This window comes from Camarhynchus parvulus, chromosome 7, assembly GCF_901933205.1.
Source record: "Camarhynchus parvulus chromosome 7, STF_HiC, whole genome shotgun sequence".
NCBI classification, from domain to species: Eukaryota; Metazoa; Chordata; class Aves; order Passeriformes; family Thraupidae; genus Camarhynchus; species Camarhynchus parvulus.
Genome location: NC_044577.1, coordinates 15,012,677 through 15,031,182, shown reverse-complemented (window position 1 = coordinate 15,031,182; position 18,506 = coordinate 15,012,677). Strand labels below are relative to the sequence as shown.

The 18,506-nt window shown below is 37.0% G+C and overlaps 1 protein-coding gene across 4 annotated transcripts in view; it reads right to left on the bottom strand.

The window, feature by feature from the left end:
• Positions 1-7,005: 7,005 nt before the first annotated feature.
• SESTD1 (SEC14 and spectrin domain containing 1) overlaps positions 7,006-18,506 on the bottom strand; it is a 50,966-nt gene continuing 39,465 nt past the window's right edge. For all 4 annotated transcript variants that reach the window (XM_030951802.1, XM_030951799.1, XM_030951801.1 and 1 more), the window contains 8 exons: positions 18,141-18,335; positions 17,430-17,544; positions 16,160-16,319; positions 13,436-13,517; positions 12,969-13,091; positions 11,899-12,090; positions 9,983-10,104; positions 7,006-7,750 (listed from right to left, as the gene is read on the bottom strand). In XM_030951802.1, the coding sequence (XP_030807662.1) occupies positions 7,621-7,750; positions 9,983-10,104; positions 11,899-12,090; positions 12,969-13,091; positions 13,436-13,517; positions 16,160-16,319; positions 17,430-17,544; positions 18,141-18,335 (1,119 nt within the window). In that variant the 3' untranslated portion in view covers positions 7,006-7,620. The remainder of the gene's footprint in view (positions 7,751-9,982; positions 10,105-11,898; positions 12,091-12,968; positions 13,092-13,435; positions 13,518-16,159; positions 16,320-17,429; positions 17,545-18,140; positions 18,336-18,506) is intronic.

The window sequence follows — 18,506 nt, the reverse complement described above, 5'->3', positions numbered from 1 at the left end:
GGTTTCCTTTCTAGCAACACTGTGAGGAGGGGAATGCCACTGCCACCCCCTCCCAACACACACTGGCAGTACCAATCATTTAATCCCAGAAGTAAACTCTTCTTTGGAAAACAATGAAGAAACTCTTTAAATGTCTGTTGGATCACTTGCAAAGTCTTTGATGAAATTGCTGCTGAAGAAGAGAGTTTAGTGGTATAGACACATGGACATACATCTGATAAAATCCAGAAGACAAAGCAATGCCTAGAGAGGAGGTAACAGCTAACAGTAAATACAAAATCACTCAATTAGTTCACATTTCTACCACCTGCAGGAACAAATGCCTTGGCTTCTTCATGTGTGGCTGGTTTTGCAGAGGCAATGCACCATGAAATGATGCCTGCAAACAGCAGCTACCTAACAAATTGGCCACACGCGATGAGTGGAAATAAAATCCAGCAAGGCTCATTGGACGCGTGGCTCACTGCAGCCTTTTGATGCCATTTCAAGCAAAGCACTAATATTAACCCTGGCTTACATGTCACAAATTACTGTGTTCCTTTGGATACATCAGTCCTGGGGAGGAGGAGAGGAGGAAGGCCATGCTCTGAGAGGCACTGAGTGATATAAAGCAGACAGTGACCATCACGTTCACATCATCACCACTGATATGTGGAGCGGCACTCAAATGTGTTGAATACATTTCACAACCCTCACCCTGCTGAGCCCAGCTTGCAGTTATGTAGCATCCAATAGAGGCACACAGAGCTGGATACAAAGGCTGAGAAAAAGAACAGGCTGCTCTTGGTACCAGTTTAGATATGGCTTGTTCCCAAGCCTCTGAAAGTCAGACTCATATCACACAATCATATTAAATATCAAGTAACCATGCTGTAAGGCTTGTCTGTAAAAATGGCTGAGGCACCATGAAAGCTACTCTCTTTCCTAGCAGCCTAAAAACCTTAAGGGGAGAATGGAATGTTAAAAGACACTTATCACACAGAAATCCTGGCACAGTATTTGAGAGAGGCATTCTACTGGAGCTCAACAGCCCACTGGAACTCTGCAGCCTCTGATCCTGTGAGGCACAAGAATCATGAGCAATCCTGGCATGCCTGGAAATTCAGCAATGACAGTAGGAATATGTTGTCACCCAGCATCTGCAACTCACGTTAGGAAAATGAACATGGGAAGCAGAAAACCCAAAACTGAGATGGCAACTCATTCACTGCAAACCAAACATAACATAGTGAACCATGTCTGAAAATTGCACCTCTGAAATTAACACATTGACTGCTCCTGCCAAAATGGAGAACACTAACAAATTAAAATCAGAGGTTTGATAGGTATTTGTTCATGCTTCATTCTGATATAGAATGTCTCAAGTTACAAGTTTTCTCTCAGCTCCTCCAAAAGTCTGTTCTTATAGCTAAGATAAGCTTTCCTCTCTACTGTATTTTTATGATTTATAGATTATTGGAATTAACATTTGGTGTAAAGTCTAGGAAAAGGCTCAAAGTTTTTAAGGCCCAACCTATAAACATTTATATCCATTCAATAGAGCCAGCAATTCTCAGGACTTACTGAAGTCTCTGGGCTGTTCTACCAAGAGCTGTCACAGCCTTATTCCAAGCACAATATACACCTACACAGCTGCCCAAGCATTTTGCTGTGTGTGTTCTAGGACATACAGCCACCATGAAACCTTTTTCCCTATTTTCTAACCCACCTGCCTTCTGACAGCGACAGCATTGTAGCAGAGCAGACAGCACAAGACTGGATTTGCACCACTGGGATCCTCAGAAGAGCCAAGTGTATTTATATGTCATAAGTGGGCACCACGTTTTAGGAGGATGTGCAAAGGAAGCAGTCCCCTGGGCCATGAACAGTCAGTGGCATGTTTTGCTATAGGATTTTGACACAATCTGGGGCTAAATCTGCCTTCTCAAACACAGTTTTACATTCTGAGGGTTAGAAAGTAGGGGTGGTTATATTAGGTGCACTCAAACATTTTAAGCACAGATATATGAGCTTGGTAAATCAATAGGGTACTTTACATAGCTTGCAGCATTCCCCCCTTTACATACAAATCCAATGCGCATTATGAGGTTTCCCAACGGGAGCTTGCATCAGTGCTGTCTGATAGCAATTATCAGCTACCTGCTGGTGGAAAAGCTAAAAGGCTTCCTAATATGTAAAATAGATCTATTTAACACTGTAGAATGATAAATAAACATGATAAATAAAAATGCATAATAATTTTAAATTAATCTTTTAAACACAATTACTTTGAAGCACATTTTGTCTGTTAGTTACCTGTGCACAAAAATGTAGTTTCTCCTTGACATTCAGTAATCACAGCACATTTGATGTTTCAATGTTGTCATTAAACTGTCAATGAAACTGCATTATTATTTGAAAACTGTGGTTTATCTGCATAAAAAAAAAGTAAATTATCTGCGCAACTTTTGCTAACACAACCAATTGTTTCCACTTAACCTTTTTTCAATGTATCCCAAAATGATACCAAATAAAGTTTCCTTTGCGTTTCTTCATGATTCAAAAGTCAGAAATGTTAGCCCTGCTCTTTGCCCTATAAACTGTAAATATCACTAGTATCTGGAAAATTAGCTGAACTTTTCAAATTGAACTTAAATTAAAATGGGGATTTTCACTTTCCTTTGTAACATTTTCTAATATATTTCCTCAGCACATACGAAATTTTAAGAAAGCATTTCTTTCACAAGAGGTATTTATCTCCTGACTCAGCCTTCCTCTTGTCTCTGTGTTATATTCCCATAATTTTTGCTGTAATAGAGACCCATGTAAACTAAAGTCAACAGACAGGAAAAGAGAAGGCTGTTACATTAATTTTCCTTGCTATTTTGACCTCAAGTGTTTCATTCATGCTTTAAATATACTAAAAGCCTTTTAATATATCCTGTTTCTATTCATTCTTGTATCAACATAACTAAAATTTTACAGTCACACAAGCATCTATTTTGATGACTATCTTTGGTATGTGATATGTTGTCTTCCAATTTCACAGAATCAGATGTATTCTCACAAGTTCCTTCAGTGATTCACTTTCATGTTCCAAATTAATCTTGGAATCACAGAAAAATGGTCCTAAAACAGCATGTGTTTGGGAGATCTGTATACAGGGACCCAACAGAAGTGTGAAATCAATCTCCTTTTTTGTGGTTATTTAGTCTTACCTGTATTTTCACACAGTAAACCTAGATGAAAAATATCTTGAAGTACTCCTTGAGTCCGTAGCATTGCAGAAGGTATGCAATTAGATTTTAATAGAATTTTCAATGAAGATGCAGTCTTGACAGGCATCAGTCACTATTTAACTGAAGGAAACAAAAGTCGGATGCCTGTGGAAATCAATAACTTAAAAATGATATCACATAATATTTTCCTAATATCTGATTTTCATTCTGCAGAAGGACCTCTGCAATTGCCTGCATTATTACACACCAGGAAATTGTGGAAATGGTACACTACAGAAAACTCAATCCACCAAGACTCACAGTGACTGTGCAAGGAACCACAAATAGAGTAACTGCTTGACTATTTGCCTTTTTTGTCTTATTTCAGAGTGTATCAGTTCTCCACAAACCTGGAAAAATGATACCTCTCCAAAGAGATAATGAATGAATTTAGTTGGAACCATGTTATGCAAGCTCCAGATACTCAAACTGTGGTTCTGCAGCTCACATTCAGGTGCTTTTGCAGCCATTACATATGTATGGATTTTTATTCTATATGTTTCAATCAATTTTTTAAAACTAGATATTTTTTAAAACTAGAACAGAAATCTAACAATCTAGCATTTTTACAGTCCTAACTCCCTTTTTACCAATACAAAAATCTGTAGAGATACTAAATCAATCCTTCAAAATTTAGGTGTCACCAAATCTTTGCTTTCATCCATTTCTCAGCATTTTAGCTTCAGAGCTATTAGAGAATTTCATCTCTAGCTCCAAAAGCGTTCCTTCTTCCTCCTTCTTAATAATCTCCTTAAACAAATTAAAATTATCCTGTAGAAAGAATACAGGAAACTAGAGGCTATTATAACACCATTACATGTCATTACTGTTGCAGAAAGCCCGTGACAACCTCACTTTGTGATCGTGACCTACTGACACTTTTATTTTTTTACTGTGATGGAAAAAAAAGAGTTCCCCTCATCTTTTTGTCAGTTGGCACTGATATCCTTGGCCAGCCCGATGGAACAAGAAGTGCTATACGATCCTGCTCTGCACACAGCCCTTCTCCACCCACTGCTGCACCTCCAGAGTGGCTTTATTTGAACTCTGGATCAGTCACTCACACAAAGCTATAGAAGCCCATGATCCAAATCTATTTATTTTCCAAGAACAATGTAACTCCATTAATCCTACTAAACAAAATATAAAGTTAAGTGGTGAACAGCACCAAACATTTTTATGGACACCTTATACATCAGTGCACACACATTTTGTAATAAAAGAGCTCGTAGGTATAGGCATTGTCTATGGCTGTCAGTCTGCGCAATTTATGCCCTAGGAAAAAGGGATGGCACTTAGCAAGTTGATCACCTTTCCATTCACTGTCACAAAAAGCACACTCAGGATTACGTTACCAGCACGAGTAACAAAATAGTTATCATATTTTGAAACATTTCAAGTACATCCAAATTTGGCTAAAAGGAACACAGAAAATCTCGGTGCTCATTTCATTACCATGAACAAGTCATCAGGGGTAATGTACTGAGGGGCGTAACAATTACAATCCTTACAGTCAATCCTTCCCTTCCTGTGGGTATCTCCCCATCTCACACCTTGCAGCACTGTACCCTCCACTGCACGTGACCTCTGTTTAAAAAATCTGAAACATATTTGCATCTTTTGGAACTCCATTGTTTGAATTTTTTGCAACCAAAAATAATGCAGACGAAGAGCTACAAGTACAGCCACCTTTCTTTTGCAGTAGTAAATGCAGAGACAAGTAACAGTAATACTCGAGCAGGGGATTTTTTGCTTTTTAGTAAGTCTGTATCTCATTGACTTTGTGGGCTATTAAAGGTTCAGCACCACGTACAACCACAGAGGATGGCATAAAAGTACAGACCAGCACAAAAATTTCTCTCTCAATCAGTTACATTCTAAAGCAGTATTAACAGAAAACATTTATTCCATTGTTTCAGTAAGCTAGGAAGTCTCAGAGTTCATAGGATTTGAAATATCTGGCAGATTCTCAAGCAACACGACTTAGAAAGCTACCTGCTCTCATTCCTGATACACAGAAAATGGGCAAATGGTGGAGAGCTGGTAAACAGCCCTTTGCCAGACACTTGATTTGCCTACAGACAAGGAATTCCAGAGGAAGAGAACAGAAAGGCAGAGCAAAAGTTGGCACAGCCCAAGATGCGGTACTGGAGACTCAATTAGAGTCACTGGGTGAAAGTCAGGATCCAGTGGCCCCTAGGAATGTCAAAGGACAGATAAGAGCAGCATCAAGATTGGACTACACACACTGAGCCAAAATTAACATCAGGGTTACTGGGGTGAGCAGTCATCAGTTCCAAGTTGTGCATGCAGCTGTCACAGGAATGAGTGAAGAGCTTCTGATACTGCCCTGGGTTTGCATACAGTATTGAGCCCCTAAATATAGTAAAGAAATAAAATAAAATTAAAAAAAAACCCCAAAATATAATAAAAACCAGAAAATAATTTAAAGTGTAATGCTTGCTTACTGTAACATTTTAATGAGATTTTATACTGCAGACCATAATTTACTGTAAGCAGATTCAATTTACAAATGCTGCAGAACTGGAGACATGGTGCTTATTTTTAACTATATTAATTTACTTATGTGTTTGCACTTTATATTAAATATATGCATACTTTTCATGGTTTGGTTCTTTCTAAATGAATTTATATCCTCCTAATATTAGCTGTAATAACATCAGCTTTCTCAAACGCAATTAAACAACTAAATTAAATTTGAACGATTATATTAAAAAAGTCTCTTTATAAATGAGGTCTGTAAAACTTCAGTTAGTTTTAAATCAATATTAATGTAATATTTTAACATTGCATTAAGTGCATGAAAAAAAATTATATTTCCTTTGCCAAAATCCCCTAAGAGGAAACATACCTTTTTTGAGGTATTTTTACCTCACTGAATTTACAGGAAAGCCATTCATTTGGAATTACTGTTTCTTAATAAATGGCTTGATTTGAAACATCACTTTCCTCTGGAGAAAATGCTTAAAACTAAGAAAAATAAGTAAATAAAGTATTTGAAGACACATCCATGAGGAAAATCTGCAGAGTAATCGCAATGCCTGTAGGAAGAGAGCATTATTTTGACTGTGAGCAAAGTATAGCGAGATAACAGAGTTCTCAGACTTACAGTTGTTTGTTCTACACAGAGTACTCTAAAATGGTCAGATCCCACACCATCTTCCAAAAATATAATAACTGATGTATTCAGATTGCATTCTGAAGATTAAGAAGTTAACCACGCCATGCACACAGCTGATTTGGATTCAATCCAATTCCCTTCTCTGAATAAATTTCATTTTATTACTAATCTCATGGTTTGAAGTTATGAACCTCACGTTAATTTCTCTTTCATTACACAAAAACCTTTAACCGCAAAGCTACCAACAGGGATATTCACATTATTCAGGATTCTCCATCGAAAGGAAACAAAGGACTTAGAAATAAAGCACAGGAGACATGTGCCAGTCTTACAAGGGAACAAAACTATAATTAATATAACACTGACTTATGCAAATACCATCTTACTTTTGTGCAAGTACTGCTACCAGGAAGAAAGAATAAAATAGCCAGGACTTTTGCACCCATCAGTAATAGTTCATATGCAGTTCTCTTATAGCTACAATGTATTTCATAAGAAAAATTATACAGATTTTCTAAACATATTGGAGGAGCAATTATTTTTACTACCACTTATCATAAAAATGTAACATTAATATTTGAAAATACAGACCAGAACAAATTTATCTTAGATTTTAAAAAGATGATTTTTATTAAGCACAAACAGCTTTTAATACATTATCAATACAAATAGGAAAACATCTGTTTAATGAATTTGATATATCAAAGATCTGATGGGCAGGTTGCATACTGGCACAATAAAAATGATTTTTTTTTTTAAGTATTTCAAATTAAAATTACAGGGTTACCAGAGTCTACACTGCAGGTACTTTCCTCACAGTCTAAAATTACTACATCACCTGGGCATGGGGGAAGCAAAGAACTAGAGTTTCATAATATGGAACTTCTAACACTTTAATTAGCACCACTCAAAGCTTGCATCAGCTGTCTAACTAAGAAGCAGCTGACAGGTCAGGTAAAGCTTTACAGCAAATTTCAGTGCAAAGTTTACAGTTCCTTTTCATAAGATACTTGGAGTCTATGGTTTCATAGCATGTTAAATAATTATGGCTTGATAGATGTACAGTATTAAGATGCTGAGAACATTTACTTTGAAAAAAAGATGAGACTCGTAACAGCTGTGAAATGCATTTTAATATATTATACCAAATTCTGTAATATGCAAACAACATGCTGGATTACAAACTGAAGTCCTGTTATGAATTCATAGACAAGGTCAGTATTAGCTCTCTGGGGTAGTGGCTTCTGGTTGTCTCAGCTGCTGCTTTTTCAGGCTAACTAACTTCATCTTCTCCCTGATGTGTTCTGCTGCAGAAGCCATATCACTTGGGCTCCCAAAGTACTGCTCAGACCTAGAAAAAACCCAAGTCACAATAAATTATCAGTAGTAAGTCAGTACACAAATACACCTGTTAATTGAAGTAGAAAATACAAAACAGATAAGAAAAATAGCCACTTTTTCCTCTTGTCATTTAAAAGCCACCTTTAAAAAGCTTTGGAGACAGTGATGAAGACTCAACAGCAAATTTTTATGAAATTGTTACAAATACTCAATGAGCCTTTCATATCCAAAACACACTCCCAACAGAAGTTTGAGGGTGGTGAGACACTGCTGGTCTAGTGAAAGGTGTCCCTGCCCTTGGCAGGGGGATTGGAACTGGATTATTTTAAATGTCCCTTCCAACCCAAACCATTCTGTGATTTGAACAGCAAGGCATTATTCTAGAAGCACAACTGGATGCTTCCCAACTCTTTTTATTACCACCCTCCTCTGGCTCTCACCCAAGTCCATCTGACAATTTTGCATACTGTGACAATCTGTGATACCTGTCTATACATGAATTCTGAGTTTTTAAAATGGCTGCATTATTAAAGTACTCTTCACATGTTAAGTCAACCACATGCTGTCAAATTATGCCATCTACCTCTCAAACTGAAAGGAAGACATGGCTATGTAATTCAAATACAAAAAAAGCAGCTGAAATGTTGGGGAAACCACTCACCAAGCTGTCAGCAAAGGGAGGGTTTGAACAGACTATGTGTTTCAGAAGAACAGGTATTAAATCCAGTTACAAAGCAGAGAAGCTGTACACTTTGGAAATGGCAGTAGGACAAAGGACTTTCAGACAGGCAAAACTGGACAGAAAAAGTTATTCTGAGCAGGAATAGACTCATTTGAGGAGGTAACTGGTCAGACTGCACAACAGCACACGGATCACAGCATTTCCTCATACAGAGCAGAAGCCATGAGCAGGACAGGAACAGTGACCTGAGCTTCTAAAAAGATACTGGCGAAAGTCTGAAGAGGTGAACAGGCTGATGAAAACGCCCCCAGCCATTTATGACATTTTGTATGTTCTTAAATCTCAAACTATTTCTAATAATCAGCAAACCTTTTCCAAACTATATGCCAAACACTTCAAAGCCAGAATGCCAGGATGATGAGCAGGGGGTCCTCATATACAGGACAACTTCCATACCGTTTTTGTGAAGGGGGATACGCAAAACTCTACTGAAATTCCAGAGGGGTCAAAAATGATGTTCAGGATTGAACAGTTGTTACTTTTACCAGATCACTAGAATCTGCCATACAGAAGTTATACAGAAATACTTCAACTAACACTTCTTGATCTGGTTTTGAGTCAGTTTTTTGTTTGGTTTTGGTTTTTTTTCTACAGCTATAAAATCCTCCACTATTTTCAAACACACTATTGAAAGAACAGTGAAAATCACTACTAATTCAGGCCTGGGCCCATCTTCATGATTAGCCCTCTGTATTGAAGGATCTGCCCTGCAGAAGGCATATGGCATTTTGGAAATATGATGAGAAAAAATTTTCACGACCAGCTTCCTGCAACGGTGTTTTTCAGGTAGACTTCAGGTAATGCTTAAGGCAGTTGCCTGGTGTTATCTTATAACATTTCAGCCTCTAACTCAATACAGTTATTTCAGACCTTTTTCATTATGGTGTGGCATCCTACACACCAGAGACTTGCTCCATAGCTTGGCTGTAACTCACGTAGAAATTAACTACAAGCTCAGCATAACAACAGACATTATTAAACACAGAGAACTGAGTTTTACAATGGCTGAGATTCCAAATTCAATTTGCCTTTGTAGCTCAAGATAACTACAAATTTAAAGTTAAAATGAATAATTCTCAAGAAAAGTACTGTTTTGTTTACCAAATAAATAAAATATAAATTCATCTTCAATATACTGGCTTAGATAGATAGAATTGCAAATACATAAACAGAAATCCTGTAATTCTCATCTTGTATCTTTTTTCAGGGAGAAGAGACTGAGACTGGTCATTCTTCTGTTACTTCTGCATACTATGCTGGTGCAAAGGCTGCATAAATCTAATAATCATTCAGTGTGAAAAGGTCACTACTTTAAAAAGGCAGTGCATTAATACTCATTAAAAATTCCTTCCCATTTTTTCATAGAAAGCAGACAGGTCCTATTTCAAATTTTATAAAAACAATTTGCTCACTTTTCTGTTTCAGCAAGCTTTCAGGATTCTTCTGCATATGAGACTATTATACAACTTTACCAAAGGCATTAGAAACCATACTACATACCCATCGGGATAAACTACAGGCACTGTTAGTCTGTCCAACAGTGATTTCCCAACTGCTTCAATTTCATCAAATTGATCCATTTCATTAAAAGCTTCTGGCTGGTCTGGACATTCCTGCAAAATCTGTTTAATAAAAGTAAGAAAATACAGAATAAAGTACAAAGCATGTAGTTTTTTTAAGTGCCATTAACTGGCAGAGTGGATGTTCTTTTGGCATTTCCACTGCCACATTTACATGAGATCAACTGACACATATAATTCAAGAAAAGAAAATACTAATTACGGTTCATTAAGAAGACTGTTCAGGGATACAAGTGTTTTGTATTAGAATGTTTTACATTTCTTCTGAGAGGGAATAAAAAGTAGTCTTCCTAGACAATATTCCTGCAACAAACATGAAACGCATAAAAATAGTGACTGACATCATTAAACATACAAGACAGTAATGTAAAGTGGAAACACCATGGTCAACGAAGACTCCTTACAACAGGTATCAAAACTAAAAACCACATCTGCACAGAACAGGTAGGACGAAAAAAATCCAAACACAAGCCTTTCCAGATGGGATTGTAACTCAATACCAGTACTCAGTACTCTATTTTCTTCCACTTCTCACTTTGCCACTTCTTATTTTTTTCCCAAGCAGCATGGATATTAACAAACTATTTTCCACATAGACTCATTAATATATGTCCAATAGTGAAAGGAGAATTAGGTTTTTGAACAAGAGCATTGTTTTGTCAGACATTAATTTACTTTTCTTTAAACTTAAGATTGCCTAAACTCAGCAATTAACTACTGCAATAATGAAAGAATGCTCATAATATGGATTGAGAGATTCTACTCTTCTAGGAGTTTATGAACCACTGAAATTTAACTTGGTATCAGGTAAATCTCTGGAAGCACAGATGATCTATTTCTGCTTTTGTGAACCTCCACCAACTCCCAATGCCTGCAAATTTGAAGTATTTTCCACTAATACAAATAAGAAATTAATAAAACCAAGGAGCAAATTAATCAACTCTGAATCCATGCTCTCTTTTAATGACAAAATGAATTTATTTCACCATGTGCAAGATTTGTGTTTTTTTCAGTTACATGTAATTTTATTATCATATTTGAGATACATACTCTAAACTGATTTTTTAAAACACACTGCTTCACACAAAAAAACAGGTGTGGACAAAAAGGCCCTATCCCTCATGACCTACATTAAAGGACATTGTCTCAAGTTCAAGCATTTGAAAACACTGAATATTTTCCCCCTTCAGCAACTAATCCTCATCACATTGTTGCTGACTGCTCATCCTTCACTGTGCTTCTTGCATCACTTGACTGGGTGCTGCAGTGAGACATTTGGTTATAGGAGTCTGAAAACCATACCAAGGTAGAGTGTGCTCAGGAAGAAAGCACATTCAAACCCCACCAGGTGCAAAATACAAGATGGAACAAGACAGCATGTGTGGAAATTAAAGTGGAAGGAGCTGCTCTCATTTACAGAGAGAAGGTTCTCCCATCCAAAATCCAAACAGCTTAAAGGGCAATACACCTTTAACTGTCCAAAGAATTTAAACGACCTGATAGCTTTGTATCATACCTTGTACAAAGAAGTGTTCCTGGCTTTTAAGAATTAGTCTAAAAGACATAAAGGAATGCTTTATCATCAATATCAGAGTTCCCATTTGAAGAGCGCTGCTCTCCTTTTTGTTAAGGGGGCCCTATAGCAGTACAGGTATGTGAAAAATTATTACATTAAGTACTGAAGTAAATGGTTGGAAAAATATATGTAACTTCTTGCTGCCGTTAAAAAAATATTTAGAAAAGGTAAATGTAAACACTGGCAGCTTTATATTTCTTACATATTGTTTGCCTGAACTCAGGTAAGAATTTTTCTTCTTAATAAAACACAACACTCACCTTTTCAGCAGTTGAATGAAATGCAACAGCTGTTTCCAACCGGTGTACTCTTTCTTCAGAAGTCACTGTAAACTGTTTCCACACTCTGTTCAGTCTGGGAAGTGTGTCCCCTGAGGACCTTGAAGTGCATCGCAAGGACTGGCACAGGACCACTGTTGCCTGCAGTAGCTGTCTCCCGTAATCGTAAGTACTCTAAAAATTGGAGGGGATGGGAGAGTAAGTGCGTGTAAAAACCCTGCACTTCACCTGGCAACAAAATAGCATCTTAAAGCAACAACAGCAGGCAAGTTTATGGAAGCTCCACAATTTAGGTTCACAAAGTACATTGAACTAATCTGGTCTACGAGAAAATGCTGATAAAATAAGAATAAAATTGTAATGACCAAACAGTGCTTTCACTCTTAAAAAAAAAATCCAACATCCACTGCTGCCTAATGTTCACAGCGGCAAAAGAATGGAGCTTCCCAAGAACTCTGAATAGCTGTTTGGATCTTCCAAGTGATACTTGATATCCACTGCTGAGAGGACGATCTCCCTGACTTCACTGGCACCATGTCTATGGTTAGCCAGGCATCCAGGTGCCCTGAGGCACATCACTGCAACAGCAAATGACCCTCCTGTCATCAACTCTTGTTCATCAAAAGAGGAAACTCCAGTGCAAGAGGTGGAATTAGAAAACATCACATCTGTTAATTAACAAGTCCAATTTAGACACCTAAAAACAGTAAACGACTGACAAAACATCTGACCAGGGGCTTTGGCGCACCTTGTCAAAAGTAATTTTAAAGACTATTTGAGATATATCTTTCACAAAAGCCAGTGAATTTTGTTTGGTTGTTTGCATTGCCTATGTGAAGGTTAACTAAGGTAGTGACTCTGGATGGAACTGCAACATTTCATTAGGCCCATTGCCAACTTCAGCAATCAATTTCTTCACTCAGGCACTGAGGGAAACCAGTAAGACCAGTGACAGCTGTTCAATGACTGTCCATACAGATATTGATTCTGTTTAGGAGAGGATGTTAAACTGCACAAACCCCATATTGCTAGAAAAAAATAGCACATTTCACCTGTGCAACATCAACAAATTTTCGATGTTTCTCCAGTAAAACTTTTGTTTCTTGAGCATCATCTCCCAGTCGGATGTGTGTCTTCAGCAGAGCATCCAAGAGTTCACTTAACCATTCTACTGCCTTAAACAAGCCAAAAGAATAAAAATCAATACATTAAAAAGAAATTAAACCAGAAAAAGAAATTAAACCATCACCAGAAGGGTGATGTTACTTCAGTACTAGCATACACTTTTAATACAGAAAAAAAGTTAAATGAGCTGTCAGAAGCTGGTAGATCATGCATGCAATCCCCAAATATACCATTTGCAGACATTGCTATAGCCTTTATTTTCACTCTACATATTACCTAAATAAAACTACATTTGAAAGTTGCAAAAAAAGTACTGTAAAGCTATCAGCCCCCATAAATCAACTCTGTGGACTACAAAGACTAGAATGATGAAATTCTAGAGACGTTTCCATACCTGAGCAGCATCCTCTTCACATTTAAATAACTGCACCATCTGAAGCATCTTCAGTCTCCGCACATCCACCATATCCTCACACCTTAAACAGCAGCACAGAAAGTTTCACCAACACATGTACAGCAGACACAAAACACTCTGACATTGACAACAATGTTTTCAAGTGAGTAACATTAAGATACAAGCATTCATGAAAAGGCAATCAAAGCTGCTTAGCTTGGCAAAAATACCTCATGCCACAGACAACAATAAGAAACTTGCAATAAGTAGAACTGAGCACTCCAAGTCACCAAAATCATGACCCTCAAGATCCATGATATGGAATATGGCTCGATGATACGGCTAAGCTCGAGGCAGTAACACCAGAGACAGCTACAAGGTCTTGCAAGAGCATCCCAGGTTCCTTACCTTGCTGCACTGGTAAGCTCTGTAAAACAGAGGCTAAGACAGACTTTGTCCTACTAAAATTCAGATGAAAGTGGGCTTCAACCTGGCATAATTCTGAACTGTACTGTTTGTTGGGGGCAGTGTTTCTGAATGAATATGATGAGGCTGATTAAAAGATAATACATTTTTCTATTTTTCTTTTTAGTTGACTACAGATGGTAATATCTGAACCCTTTTATGATGATGTCCTTTGCTTTACTTGTCAGGAAGCATTTCAAAATCTAATTGATATAAAAACTGCCCCTGATTATCTTGTTCTGAGTTGAGCACAGTTTGCAGTTCTTTCTCCAGAATTCCAATAAAAGTGTTGAAAGTCCTCTTTCCACAATGAGACCTAAGCTAATACATCTAGCAGAATGCTTTCCACTTCAATTTCAGAGCCTACAAAGTAGACAGCAAGATGCACACTCCTGTTCAGTGCAAATGGAATTACTAATGTCAACAACAGTTGGCTTTATAAGCAAATGCAAAAGATTGTGTGCATGATCCTTTCCAAACTGGTTACAAACATAAGCTCTTCCAAAGAACAGTTTGTTAGCGTGCTGCGTTTTGTTACATGTCCTGCAATGCTTACAGAAAGGACATCATCTGCTCTAATAATGCAGGAAACCAGTTTATAGGTTCCAAAATCATAAATAAAGCAGCAAAATGCCCCTAAAAATAAACATTACAACACTTGTATGTAAACAAGAAACATTCAACAGAACTTGGAAAAAAAAATAGCAAAAAATATTATTACATGCTACTGAGAGATACTTAGTCCTTTTATTTTTCGTCTCTCATCCAGGCTAAACAGCCTTGTTTAATCTTTCACAATCTGAAAGCTCCTTCATACCTTTGTCTGGAAATACTATTGATGTTTTAGTCCTCTAAATGACTTCCCACAATTCTATAACCCTTCTGAGAATACAGAGCAGAATTGTGTAACACAAACAAAAATCGACTACCAATCTATATCCTGGACACAATGACATTCTTCTTTCAGTTTTTTATTCCTTTCCTAATAATTCCTGGCATTCTACTTGCTTTTCCCTGTGTGTTTGAACACTAAAGCAATTTCTGCAAGTTTTCCAATGTTTATCTTTGAGTTCACAGCTGATTCAGAATCCATTATCGTGTATACAAAGTCCTCCCTTCTCCCATGCACATCTCTTTTCTCAGTATGGAATTCCAACTGCCATTTTACTGCACAGTGACACGTCCTCTGTAGCTTTTTGCGGCTGGCCCTCTAAACACAAGTATTGCTTAAATTAATAGGATTCAGAGGGCAGACTTAAAACAGTATTTTCTCTAAGCACTACCAAAACACATAGCTCCTTACACTAAGCTCCCTAAGAAAACAATTTAAGAATAGTGGAATTAATTTGTAAAACGGGCAATTTGATGCTCACTAGAGCTTGCTGTTGCCTAGAGGCACCTCTTTGCTCAGCCAGTGCCCTTGAACACCAGGCCATTTCTGTGGACAGTATTACATGGTCCCAGGGCTTCCAGCAGTATTACTGGCAATAGCTTCTAATTCTTTCACACTGTTTAGTAGGAAAAAAAAAGGCAGTACTACAAAAAATCCAGTACTACTACATATTTAATTACAAATAATCAAATTTTGGAGGAAGAGGACGATGGCAAAATCCATCCTTCTTATAAATTCAACTCCCTTCAACATTTTTCCCAACCTTATCCCCCACTCTATATGATTTCCTAAAATTCAAACCCCATGTCCTGGGGTGACTGTATGGTCCTCTATGCCATCATCTGCTCTTCTGAAATCTGAGCCTCCATTTTGTACCCTGTCCCCTCCAATACTGCCTCATTTGTCTTCCTATCTTCAGAAAAGAAAATACCATATTCAAAGGACAGAGCTTGTGATAAAGAGGACAAACAAGGCTGTTTAATACATAATTTTACCCCCATGACCACTACTGTAATTACATTATAGTACCATCTCAAACTGCTAACATATAGAAGACACCTCTTGCATGTTTTCATAACTCCATATAAAAGGAATGTATAATTTCTGACATTTACAAGCACAGGAAAGCATTCAAGTACTCCATCCAGTACCAAAATAGAAAAGGTGCTTGTTTTTAGGAATACACTACAACAGATTAGTCAGGGAAGTTTCTGTCCCATTCAAATATACTACAAATATAAATTACAGTTGTAAAACATCCCTTTACTGAACATAAAACAAAATGGGCTCTTTACAACAAACTAAATTGTATAAAAAGTGACCTGTTAACACACAAAAATCTTAATGACTTGAATTGTTGTTCTTACCTTTGTTTTCTTAGCTGCATATCTTCCATCACTCCTTGGATATGGTCCACATTTTCTTTGTTTTCAATTGTCACATCCTTTCCATAGGCCCATGATGCCTGGTTAGATATCTGATCTAGAAGACTTTGACCTTTCTCACGCAAGCCTTGCAAGCCTAAGTCTAATAAGAGAATGAGAAAATAAAGGTCAGTGATCACTCAGAATTTCAGTGGGTTTTCTCCTCAATGGAGAGAGAAAACACAACAGAATCATACATGAATGAAGACTGGAACCTGGAAAATGACAAGGATATTACTATGTCCTTCATCACCCTTTCCAACTCACGTTTGAGTGAGCATTTGTCTATATTAACAAAGAACTACGGCTTTGCTATTTTATGACCTAGCAGATAACAAGAAAAGGAATAGAAGTTGACAGCGTGTCAGCTTTTCAGCATATACATAGCTAATTAGTGTCTTTCATCCACACAGATAATTCCTAAAATATTTATCACTGCTAAGCAGTTGTAGCCTAAGTGTTCTTCCACTGCTGGCACAAGTTACTACTTTATAATACATCTGATATGGCTGATACAATATTCTACACTGAAATTTGTCAGCCCTTGGGATCTGCTGTTACATCTCTTATTTGGCAGCTTTACTATCTGTTTTCCTGAAGGAATATCTCATTTATGCATCAAACTGTTATATTCCAATCATACCCACTTCTACAATAAATTATTTTTCTTTGCAGCTCTTTCTCCCACAAATTAATCAACAAGCTGATCACTGCAGACCCCTTCCAACTGAAATAATTCCATATGCTTGACAGTGTAACAACCTTCAATGTGTCATTTATTAACATATACATTCAAAGTTACTGCAAAACACCCAGTACAAGCATTCTAAAAGTGAGTGGATAAAACCTTAATCATTAAGGTGTCGGCTCTGGAGACAAAAAGATCATCTAAGCATTATAATCCTAAGTCACTAAAGAAGATTAATAGGGGCAAGAAGTTTGTTTACAGATGAAATGCATTATAATGGCATATAACAAATATATACATTAGATGTAAAACATCTTTAAAAGAGAGCAGTTCCAGATCACTTCCCCAGACAAAAGCCAGCCCCAAAGTAACTCAGTGGAACATGACATTCTGAGGAATCAGAAGTCATAAGATTTTTTCCCCCTGATTTTTTGATGATTTTTTTAAAAAGGGATTACTCTTTCTTCCCCCTGTAATGCACTTATTAGAATGTGTGTGTCTGAAATGCAGAAATATCTTGCTTACCAACACTTTTCAATTTCTCTTCTAGTAGTTTCAATGTTTGTTGAATTGATGCTCCATCTGCTGGTGCTACATCCACACACAACATTCCTAGTAAACCATCCAATTGCTGAGACAACTAAAATGTAAGAACATAAATGCTGATATTTAAAAAGAAGTTTGAGCTTCAGATGGTTGGTTCTAAAATATTCTAAATATTTAGAAATTTGTCATTTTCAAATTTCTCTTTGCAGCTAAAGGAAATGAAAGTCAAGATAAATGACCCATCTGCCTTGTAGAAATCCAAGAGCCCACATCCCTAGATGGTGGGAGAGTAGAAGCCAAGATTCTACTTGTTTTTTAAGAAAAGCATAGGAAATGAACATGCCATTTTACAAAAAGAAACTATGAAAAGTACATCAAATTCCAGTTCAATTAATGCATATGCCTCTAAATAAAAAAGAGGGGCAAAAAAGTAACTTTTCAACTAGTAACCCTTTTATTTCAAATTCTACTGAAATGTAAGACATATTAAAAAGTACTTCCCTCCTAAAACAAGGGGGAGCCAATTTTCTCAGTGTTTCATTACAGTAAATGATGACTTACAGAATTTTCCAAGTGACATGATATTTCCCCTCACCTCCCTGAATATTTTTCCAATGTAGTCAACATTTACAATACTAATGCACTAATTTATTGACAATGCCTTAAAAAAAATTAAAAGGAAAAACTTACATCCTGGGCAACACTGTGGAATTCAAGTGCTGCTTGTAATAGGTTCTGCCTGAATTCCAGCTGACTGGCCTGCCTGTAACATACATCACTCAGCTGTTGCTGCAATGCTTTCAATTCCACAAGGTCCTCCTCATCCCCTGCATTTAGAAGAGCTGCTATCTGCTGATTAAGTTCAACATAAACAGCAAACCACTCCTAGAAACACAAGAAGATAAAGAATTAAAAATGCCAAACATAATTTTATTGCTCTTATATGCTATACATCCAACTGCAGGCAAATATAATCAGATTGAAAAAGGAGGCTATTACAGATTGCACTATCTCACAGAAAAGGAAAAAATATTCCTGATTTCAAATTAACTCTCA